Source organism: Spea bombifrons, chromosome 6 (assembly GCF_027358695.1).
Source record: "Spea bombifrons isolate aSpeBom1 chromosome 6, aSpeBom1.2.pri, whole genome shotgun sequence".
Classification (NCBI taxonomy): domain Eukaryota; kingdom Metazoa; phylum Chordata; class Amphibia; order Anura; family Pelobatidae; genus Spea; species Spea bombifrons.
Genome location: NC_071092.1, coordinates 34,490,867 through 34,502,770, shown reverse-complemented (window position 1 = coordinate 34,502,770; position 11,904 = coordinate 34,490,867). Strand labels below are relative to the sequence as shown.

General features: G+C 40.8%; 1 protein-coding gene across 1 annotated transcript; it reads right to left on the bottom strand.

Annotated features, from left to right (window-relative positions):
- Positions 1–4,471: 4,471 nt before the first annotated feature.
- Positions 4,472–11,904, bottom strand: DR1 (down-regulator of transcription 1). Its single transcript, XM_053470259.1, has 3 exons — positions 11,222–11,904; positions 6,695–6,858; positions 4,472–5,845 (listed from the first exon to the last, which is right to left on the bottom strand). The coding sequence occupies exons 1-3, from the start codon at positions 11,439–11,441 to the stop codon at positions 5,702–5,704; spliced, it is 528 nt and encodes a 175-aa protein (XP_053326234.1). The 5' UTR covers positions 11,442–11,904; the 3' UTR covers positions 4,472–5,701.

Below are 11,904 nucleotides of genomic sequence, written 5' to 3'. Positions count from 1 at the left end.
CGGAGAAAGCATGGAAGGGGAAGCGTGTAGAGGTGTCATTTGCAAAAATTGAAATAAGGTCACTTAAACTGGTCACAGACTATCCCCACTGTAGGTTCTTATATGCAGCTAGACATTGAAACAGGATCTGTTTGCTAGCTGCCATAGTATGTTACTTGTCCATCATTACGTTTTTATCTGCATTCATTACACTCCAGGAAGAATATTTGTCTTTCCACATAGAGCCACGTAACATTTCAGCAAGTCAGTCAATTCTTAAAGTGGTGCTATTAGTGGGTCAGGAAAAATAATTTTATCATTTGAAAATAATATTTTCCATGTTGGCTATCTGCACTTTCCTTAGTGGCACACAAGCAGTAAAAACAGTGCTACATTACATGTATTTATATAGCGCCAGCACATTCTGTGGGATCATTGTGGAAACAAAACGTACAAAAGAAGAAGAGGGTCCTGCTCTTGTGAGCTTACAATCTAGTCGGTGGTTGAGGGGGGGTGATACAGTAGGAGAGGACGGCTTGGATGAGGAGGAGTTGATAGGGCCTGGATGATCTGTAGAAGTTGTTGGTATTGATTAGGATTATCGGTTGGGAAGAAAGGTTGTATGCTTTTATTTTTTTTTTATTTTTTTTTTTAAAGGTGGGTTTTCAGAGAGTTTTTGAAAGTCCTGTACGAGCAAGAAAGTCTGATGATTCCGGAAGGGAATTCCACAGAAGGGGTGAAGCACGGGTTAAATCCCGAATGCGGGAGTGAGAAGAGGGAATGAGGGTAGAAGAAAGAGGCAAGTCATGAGAGAACGAAAAGGATGATTACAGATGTATTCGGATAAGAGGGTAGAGATGTAGGGGGTGCGAAGTTGTTAAGGGCTCTGAAGGTCAGGGCCAGAAGTTTAAATTTGATTCTGGAGGGGATGGGGAGCTAATGGAGTGATTGCCACAGAGGAGCAGCAGATGAGGAACGGTGACAGACAAAAAATTAATTGAGCTGCAGCGTTCAGGATGGATTGGAGCTGGAGAGACCAGTTCAAAGGGAGTTGCAATAGTCCAGACGGGATATCAAAAGGGAGAAGATTAATAGTTTGGTTGCTTCTTGTGTGAGGAATTGGCAAATTCAGATGTTTTCAGGTGAAAAACGGCAGGATTTGGTGAGGGATTGGATGTGAGGGATGAAGGAGAGAGCACAGACTGCTACACAGATTTACAAGCAAGGTTTACATTTACACCATCAAGACTTGAACAATAAGTCTTTAAAAAAAAATAAAAAAATAAAAATAGAATGTGGAGCCTTAATGTTAGTCTTCTCCAAAATCTTGACAAGAGCGACACCTAGTGGCGAAATCTAGCATTAAAGGCCATGAGAATCACTAGGTCTGGGTTATCTTTTCAGATAAGATTGCTAAAATAGATTCAGCTAAGATTTTAGAGCGGTAAAATAAAGATTCTTGTCATTTGAAGCAATCAAATCTAATTTTAGTACTGTACAAAATATAGACTCCATAAATTTCTATTCCCGTGCTGTATTTGTAAAGTTAGAGGGTCGTAAACCAGCTTCAGTTAATTATTTCATCCCCTGTTTTTGTCTTTGCAGCTGTAGAATTTAGATCTGGGAATGCTATTCTACTATGGTCTTGACCCTTCCAACCACTGTATTAGGGAAAAATACAAACCACAAATAATATACACCAATATACACCAGTCCAAGGAACTCCATTTTCACTGTTCCGTCTCAGAAAGAAAGAAAGAAAGAAAGAAAAAAAGTATCTACAAAAACCCATCACAAAAATATGTCAGTTTATAGTCTAACAAACGTTTAGTGAACCAAAAGCCACAAAAATGTGCTTGAAATTACAAAAGAAAAGAAATGGCAGACCAATTTCAAAAACAACTTTATAAAACACGAAAAAGTTTATTGCTTGAGAAATACAGCATATATGGGATGAAAATATATATATAAAAAAAATGCACAGAAACATTCAAAGAGAAAGTTTTCACAAGGACCCAACCGACACAATAACACGCACACTTAATGCAGTTACGCCGCTCCATGCGCTGCATTAGAAATTCATGTTACTGAAATATCTGAGTTCTGCCTGAATTTAAGTTGAAAATTGGGAAACCGAGTACAAATCAAAAAGAAAGTCAACGCTGCATTTAGAAATTATTCTGGTTATACTAGATTTGACTCTATTCTTTGGTAAATAAAACATAAAAAATAAGTTATAAAAAAGAAAAAAAAAACCCAACAGTAAGCAACTTCCGTCAGATCTTGCTCATCGAGTTTCCTGCAGGACTTTACTAGTTTCCACAACAGCCCTCCTAATGTTCCCTTATTTAGTGTAAAATTTGGTGTGAAATAAATTGACAAAACACAAGAATGTTGCTATAATTTCCTGCATATTTTTGACTCTTTTGGGTTTAAAAGCAGACAAATCTCGTATATATTTGGTAACCAAATATTTGCTTCAAAGCCATGTCGTTATATTACAGATGGTACCCTGTGGGATCCTCTCATTATTAAATCTGCTGTAAAGCAGAGCAAAACACAACTGAAAATACATATTTGTAGGGCATTAAACACTAAACAGCTGTAGAAAATATGACACTACATCCCGAGGCTTCTTTTGGTAGTTTGGAGGCAGAATCTCAACAAGCAAAGATGCGGCCAGAATATCACTGGTTACTATTCAGAGCCATAATGGAATTTGGGATATAAAATATGAACTAAAAACAGATAAACATGCAATATTTACATAAAAGGCTCATTCTATGCGAGGGGAAAGGGGCAAAGAAGTGACCAATATCCCTCATATACTCAATTATCGTTCTCTCTCCACACATTTATATAATAAAAAAAGGAATCTGAATGGTTTTTAAAATGCAAGGATTGTAAGTATTCTTTTATTGCATTCTGCAGTGAAAGGAGCTTCTTTTTGGGGTTGCTTTTATAGTCACCGAATGGGCAAAACAATGACAGATACCCCTCGGTGCGTTGATTATATGTACAAAAAAAAAAAAAGTTAATGACTTAGAGTTTAACAGTCACAATAAGGAACAAATTGGCAATCAGTGGATTACGTACTACAACCCCAATTTATCAGGTCATCGTTCACGCGACGGACAGATTTTCTTCCTACCAAGTTTACGAAACAGAAATGAAAGTGTTGGATGTGTGTCATATTTCCGTCTAGTATCGCCAGCGCTCACACGGATGTTACGGCCATTCCATTATAATTTTCTATTACCGCACAAATAAATTGTGCAACGTAAAGGAGTCAACAAAGACAACGATCAAACAGTACGTCCACATATTTACTCTGTTCTTGAATAACTAAATATTATCATTTGGAAAGAAGCTCTATTTGCCTGCATGGCACCTCTCAAGCCTCTCAATGCCTTTTAAGGGAACCGGGGTATTAAAGAGTGGAATACAAGCTTTCATTCCTGCCGAGATCGTGGCGAGTTTGCTAGAGGTGACTTCGTTCACATGTTTGATTCTTAACCCATCTTTTGCCAGCTGTATTTAACAACAAAAAAATCTCTCCGCTCGCTACCTCTGAAACAAATGGAGAACTGAACTGTGCATAGGGACAGAGGCTCGTAATTTAGGGGTGCGGGAATACTCCAGTGACACTCACTATTCTCGCTATTAACTCTCTTAACACACATTACCCCAACAACATCAATAGAGAATATATATTATACATTATATATATATATATATATATATATACGCTTATCTACTTGAAAGCACAACCTGTATAAGTGTCAGTCTATGTAAGTCTAGCTTCCTTTATGTTTTTGGGGTTTTCATTTAAAACTCGCTTTTAAGTTAGTTAGGAATACCTGGTGAAATTCATCTATCATATAAAGCATGGCTATCCAATTCTAACAGGCGTAAGTCTTTACAGAGCGTTCATATTACTCTTCTGTTCAACATGTTATTATGAACACTTGGGGTGTGTGAATACGACTGGGAGCGGTGTCTACCTCGACACGTTTGATAGAACACGGAACAAGTAATGACAGCTTAGCACAACCAGAAAAAAATAATACACATGCACATTACACACAACCTCATGCTTGCCAAGCGTTTAAAAGGCACAGGAGGAAAAAAAAAAAAAAATCACGTGTTCCATTAAAGAGCCAGTAAACTTAAAAAACAAATAAACCCCAAAAAATTAAATTAAAAAGTATTTTGTAGAAGTAAAATAATAAAAAAAAAAAAGTAATACTTCTCCCTCTACCAGACAAGTTTATGGTCCAAACGAACTGTGAACCAGGTCGTGGAGCTTGCGTTTATTACAGCCGATTTCTATGAGATGGAGCGGTGAGCTTTGGGAGGTAACACATAGCTTAATGAATGCTGGGGAACGGTTAATATGCTTGATCACCTTAATGTATGGGGGGAAAAAAGACAACAAAACCTTAAAAGTTACAACATTTTTGCATACTAAAAAAAATATATATATATATAGTTTATTTAATAAAAGTCGCAATTTATTTAAAAGTTTCCTGGCTCTTTACAATTTTATGGCATCTCTGGTTGGTGTTTTACTTCCTTTAAGAAGGTTCTGTGACAAACTAAGAATGCATGTAGAACAACTATGTCAGATATTAGAAAAGGTACATTTCTTCAAGTAACACAAACTGTATCATTACTGCACCAACACGGGAACAATGAGCAATTCGCCCACAGATCAATGCGAAACACATTGAAACACAAGTCTTCCCATCACTTAAATCGAAACAGGTAATGTTGATTAACTTGTTAAATACTAACCAGTCCCATACAGTCATCAATTAAAACAAAAACAAAGTGTGCAACATCTGTTAGCTGTGTGGATGGGGTCATAACAACAGAAACAAACCTAACATTTAGGATTAAAGCGAGAGAAAAAAAAATACACAACCACAAATGACTTTTGCTGTTTTGCACGTTTGAGGCTCTTATGACAATTTGGCCCAGTTGCTATTTGAAATGTGATCCCGCTGTGAATCAATCTGTAACACTGCATGGAATACACATTTATTCCTTCGTAATAAGAAAAAAAAAATATTTGATGGCCATCGGAATTCCTAAAAATGACCCCTTCCCCACCAAAATATGAAGGCTAATGTACATTTTTACAAACACTAACTTTCTATGTCTCTTGTTAGCAACACCTTGTTGTATTGCCCTTTACAAAATGTTTACATCCTCCCCTAAAATTTAGCATTCAAGAATGTCCATTCTCAACATAATAATGTGCTTGATAGACCTACTTATGCCCCAGCCCTAACCCAAACATTTAAAAAAAATCCCTAAGATTTTTTTTTTACTTAGTTAAAAGGAGAAATGTGAATATGTTATTTAGAGCTTCTGTATAAATCTCATTATATTTAATAAAGTTGAAGTCTGGTTTAACACTGCTTATTGATCAAGTAAGTGACTCATTGCTTATATAAAATTTTCACAAAGACCATTAAAAATTCTCTATATGATAGGATAGTGAACCTTAGATTTGCTGACAGTTCAAAAAGGATGTTTTTACATGTAGATCACATACAGCTGAGACTTAACAGACGTCCCTAGAATATTAACAACCAGTCCACCAAGATGCATAAAAAAAAAATTTACAGGTAAGCATTTTTTTCACTGTTTTTTTGTTGTTGTTGTGCAGGCGAAAAATATTCAGAGAGGTCAATAGGATGCCAGCCAGAAAAACTCAGATGTCATCTTCCTCCTCGTCCTGAGAGGACCCAGCCTGGTTGGATGCGCTCGCAGATGCAGCTGCAAGTTGTGCTTGCTGAGCCGCTTGCTGCATCTGTAGCCACTCCTGCTGTGCTAATTCTGCTTGCTGCTGTCTGGCCTGGAATAGGAATCAGATTCCAAAATGTTATGAAAGGACATGATAGCTCACACAATAAATATAACACAATAAAAAGATGGCAAGACAAAGGGATTCTTGACCTAAGAAGCAGAGTTCTTATTAGCTATTACTAAGGAGTCTCCGCACATGTTGTTTTATGCCTATGTCCCTTTTTCCTTTACTAGTATCAAGAAACATCATTTCAATCTGCGATCATATCAAAGCAGGACAACCTGATTTCCTGCTGCCCTGCTATTGTAGGCAGTAGGAGAGATCCTTCTACGTCCCCTGACCTGATCCAGCACAGACCACCATATCCATACCAGCCACCATGGGGCAACCTTGCAATTGGAGGTATGGTTGGTGGTTTGACATATTCCCAACCAGGTCTCCACCAGGGCCTTCCCACCTGGAAGCACATTCCCAACACTGGGTCCCTGAAATGCTGGAGGTTGCAGGGAATGATAGAAACATTGCTCATGGGGACATTTACTGGGGTCTGTGGTGGACAATTTAATATCCTAGTGATGCTCTATGGACCTTCACAAAAAACTGTCCTTGTACAGACACATTGCCTATGCCTGGGAGGGCATATTTCAGACCCTTACCCAAAACAACAAATTTATGTCACATACACAAAGACTCGGGAGAAAACTGCAGCTCAGTTTAGACCTTCCAGTGCTGGACATACAGACTCTGGTGTTAAAATGAATTTGTGACATTCGATTAAAGGGCCCAGAGGTGTATTTGGTAGTTTTAATTTAAAAACTAAAGTGAAATTCTTATGGGGAACAACTAACATTTTCCAAGTCCAAGTTGTAATTAAAAGGGATAAAAAAAATTGCTTACTTTTGCAAATAGTTCTTGTTGCTGCCTTAGAAGCTCTTCTTCCGGAATGCCAAGGTTTTCTAGCCGAGAACTTGCCTTTCTCCTTTTTAACGCTACAGTTTTGCATTCTTGCAAGACTTCTTTCACCTCGCTGATGTAGGAGCCAAAGCCCAAACTTTCTAGAGCTAGAAATAAAAGGACAAAAATGAATTCCATAAGAGAATTATTGCAAGGTATTAAAGCTTCAAAATGAAACAATGACATTACATTACATGCCATCACTGACACACGCCATGATTTATCAAACACAGCAACACGCCTGGCTTGGTTTACAACATACTACGCGAAAAGCAAAAGGCCTTTCCACTGTCTGTGCGGGATTACTACAGAGCCACACACAGGACGTGTCGGAGACACGGCGAGCAACAGATACCAGAAATTAATTTTCTTTTTTCAGATTTCGCAAATTTCAAACTGGAGGCCATTATGAAGCCGGCTCTTCCATCAACGGCAATAGGTTTAGGAAGCCCCATTCAGACCGGCCGGAATTGGGAAGGGTACAGGCAAGTCCCCCCCCCCCCCGGCTCTATGTGCCGGAGGAGCTTAATAATGAAAAGATCTCTTTAGAGTTAATGGTCTTGAGCTTTTACCGAGTTGCATGGAGGTCACAGGAAAGTGCCTGTTCCGGGCATGCAAGGGATAAACAAAAGAGGAATATTTTTAACCATGATGGATGTGTTGATTTGTGTGGGGAGGAGGGTACAAAGAAATGTACTCCACTGTGTATTTTATAAACACTTCTCATTTAAAATAAAGCCGACAAGAGTGCGAGGTGTAACATTGCCTGTCAGGGGGGAAAAATTGCACGCTGAATATTATATTTGGTATACAATGGCTAGCATACTGGCTAAGGGCTATATATACTTACGATCTGTTTCTATGGCAACAGGAAAGAAGTAGCTGTGAAAGTTAACCTATACATCAGCTAGTAAAATGGAAAGCAGATCGTATCAAGTTTTATGCTTTGCCTAAAGCAAAGCTGGCAATCCTCTCCATCTCCCCCCTGCCTTCGGTCCTTCAAACAATCCTTAAGGACGACATCAAAGTTCCACGTTAACCCCTTCCTCCTGCCTTCCTTTATTACACCTTTCGTAGTCTCTCACCTGCCTTCGGACGATACTTATACCTGTGTGGCTGCTCCTTCCCTGCTAGCGGCACTTTTACCCTAACGCCCTCTAGATTGTGAGGTCGTTTCAGCGGGCGGCCCTCCTTACCTCTTGTTTCTGTAAATTATAGACTACGCTATACCCTACGCCCTGTGTACTGGTTGAACGGTGCTGTGGATTATGATGGACTATATACCGTATTGGACCGAATATAGGCTGCACTTTTTTCCCCCACTTTAAGTCTTTAAAGTGGGGGTGCGGCCTATATTTGGGGTCTAGCGCCCGACGCCCGGGACATGCAGTTCCGGGCGCCGGGCAGGCAGCAGGGTTAGGATACAGATCCCCCGCAGCGGTGCAGGGGACCTGCATCCTACTCTCCGATGCGCTCTGACAGCCTCCCCTGCCAGCACTTTACACGGGTGGAGTGCCGGCACGGGAGATTGTCTAGGCGCATCGTGCAGACGTTCACAGGCAGCGGCGATGAGCGTGAACGACCTCCGCTGCCGGCACGTCTGCGCGATGTGCTTTAACAATCTCCCTTGCCGGGAATTTCCACGGGGGGGGGGGGGTCCTGGCAAGGGAGATCGTTAAAGCACATTGTGCAGACGTGCCGGCAGCGGAGGTCGTTCACGCGCATCGCCGTAGCCGGTGAACGTCTGCACGATGCTCTTAGACAACCTCCCGTGCTGGCGGAAGTTGTCTACGCGTATTGCGTAGGTCTCCCCTTCTGGCCCCGCAAGACACACGGAGTCTGCTTTGGTAAGTCGGGGGGGAGGCAGAGTGGCTGTATATATCGGGTGGAGGGCAGAGTGGCTGTATATATCGGGTGGAGGGCAGAGTGGCAGTATATCTATTCTATGTTTTTTTTTTAACTAAGAAAAATGTTTCCTTAAAAAAGCACCTAACTATAAGGGTGCGGCCTATATTCGAGCCAATACGGTAATAATAATAATCTTGGAGGACAGGTACAGTTTACATTAGTGCCTCAAACAATATCAGATACAAATGGCGTACATTTCAGAAAATGCGATGTAATAAGCTATGTTTGTATCAATAAATCACGCTGAAAACAATACTTTCAGAAAATAGGACATATTACACCTAGAATATACCTAGAGTATAATCAGAGGGGCGAAAGGTGCCGCTACAGGGAACACCACGAGGGATCCGATTCTACCTCTGTGGAGCTTTTGCCCTTTGGTATAGAGATGTTGTCTCAGTATATTAAGCAAAACATAGTATATCAACTATGTCATCATACATTACAATTAGCCATCTGGTTCAGTAAGGCAGAAGCCACTCATGACCTGCCTCTACGATGTCATAAAATAATAAAAGAACAACGGCTGCCTAGATCAACATATAACCCGTAAATGGCATCTTCAAATTCTGAATATAGAGGCTGGTTTTGGAAACATTTGTAAAAATATACAGAATACATTTCAAAATATTACGTTTTAAAAGTCCATGTACTGAACACATGTTTGTAACAGTGTTCACAGACTAACATTTGTATAGATCAGAAAAACTCCACTAGGGAGTGCCATGTAATTTTTGCTCATATCATTTCCATAATTATTCCTCCCCCGCAGTAGACACATTTTGTGTCAAGAACTAAGGAGGATCAGAGAAAAGTGGCAGATCTGCTTTAAATCAAATCTGTAAAATTTGATTTAAGGGGTAAAAAAAATATAAGGGGGGGGGGAATTGATAAAACATATGACTCCAAGACCAGCGGCCAATTTATTCTGAATGGGCTTGTAGGTCACTGGTTCCCAATAAGTAAATGAATACACTCACATGTCTAAAACGCAAACACAAGGTATGTGGGTCCTTACACAAGGTCACCTGGGCTCCTTTATTATTGCATATTCTCGCTGTTTAGACAGTTTTAGATCACAGCACAGGTTTGGAGACATACGGGCCTGTACATTCTAACCTACATATAGCAGTTGTCATGTTTCAGATCTCATCAGCATAGGAGTGAATCTTAGACAGCGCTCCAGCAGCACTGGTTTCCATGACCTCCGCTAAATCTATATGGTATACTATAACCGCACTCAGTATGAAAAACCAACAGCAACTCATAAAGAGATCCTGAGTATGCGTTTTGATGAGGGGGTCAGGGAACATCTGGGAAGCCGTGTTGCTGTGCCAACCACATAGACATACGCATTTTACACTTATAAGTTAACCTGCACCATCAAATATTTACAGTGTCTGCTTGAGATTGAAATGCAATACTTATGAAACCGTATGTAACATACATGTCAGATAAGGCTTGGCATGCTGTTAACCAGTTACAAATATTGCAGTCCTCTTTGAAGCGCAGGGCACCACATCACCAGCTCCCCACGCTGATCCACCGCATCTGGGTTCCAGGTGGATATTTATTTTGTTCTCGCAAATACCTTATTCCTTGTCACCCATGTTACCTCCCTTACGCCAACAGCAGCATATAGCATTATCTTATACCAGCAGATGGAACAACACAGTCTGTGGCATCTGTTTCCTGGGGCTAAACATACCCTCCTAAGTACACAGCCACATTTATTTATCCTTACATCCCCTTTTCTCCATTCTCTGTTCGTGGCGCGGCCATTGCTCTCTGTACACCCTATTTCCAAAAGGCTACAAAAAAACGGGCATTACGTGAAAAGTAAAAGGCTTGGAACACGCAAATAGCTCACTGGTGAACCGCAAAGACTGAAAGCAATTTTCACTCACACAAAACAGCTTCTACTTTCCATATATTCAAAACATGCACAGTATAGTTGTTACACATTATTCAGACAGAGTAGAACAGAATTAGATTTTTATCTGACCACCGCACAGATGTAAATTACATTTACTTCATCTCAATAATATCAGAAAACACTCATATGACCCAAATACACTATTAGGCACTTTATTAAACAGTGTAGGCACAGTATGATGGCTGGGATCGGCAGGCACGCCGCAACTCTGCGGAATGATTGGGATTACCTGCCGGAGACACATTAGACACACTATATGTACCTGTAGATCGGAAGCTTGTGAGCAGGACCCTCTCATGTATCGAATCATTTTAGTTTCACTTCTAGTTCTGTCATACCCCTTGAATGTATGTATTGTAAGAGGCGCTGTGTTATTGTTGGCACTATATAAATAAAATAACCTTTCCTGGTATAAAGCAGTTTGTCCTGAGATCCATAAACACCTCTTGCAGATGTTACATGTGATGAGTTCACTATTTATTTTTTATATACATTTAAATACTGGATGTGATTATGATTGCAGGAAGACCAGAGACAGAATAATACCAATGGATGCAGTAACACTGTTAGCGCAGGGCACAGGTGGCCAGGCTGCCTTGGCCGAGGGTAATGCTGCTGCCACTCACCCTGTATGACATGCTCGGGGGAGATGGTCTTCTTCTCCGATTTGTTGCAGATCTCGTTGGCCTCCGAGGAGATCAGGTGGATAAACTCGGTGCAACAGTTCACCACCAGTTCCCTGGCATCGTTGGCCACCCTGACGTTAGGCAAAGTTTCTTTAATCATTTTATTGATGGCAGCCCTAGGGATGGTGAGGTCGTCATCATTGCCGGACGAAGAAGCCATGTCTCTGCGACCCTCTTTAAAAACAATCCTCGAAAGAGAGTGGGAGCAGTACGAGAGGGTGACAACGGACACCCGTGGGGGAAATCTGGATAAGGGGAGGGGTTTTGTTTTGGTGGAAAAGGGGGAGAATTATCAATGGGCTCTCACGGAAAAATCAATAAAACCAAAGGAAGTCAGTATCCAGGCTGCATTAAAACAACGCACACAATACACAGGCCACCCGGTGTCCCTCACACCATCCTGGGGTCTGTTACTGCTCCTCCCACAGCCAACACGACCACGCTGGACTCCCGCCGGGAACACACGCAGAATAGGCGGCGCGTGTATTAAAAAAAAACAAAATAACAACAATAATATACACAAAACCAGAATCCCGGTAATGAAAACGTAAAGCCTGTCACTGGAACATCCCGGCACAGCAACCGGTAAGGGCTGAGGTGCCTCCTTCTCCCGCCGGAAGCGG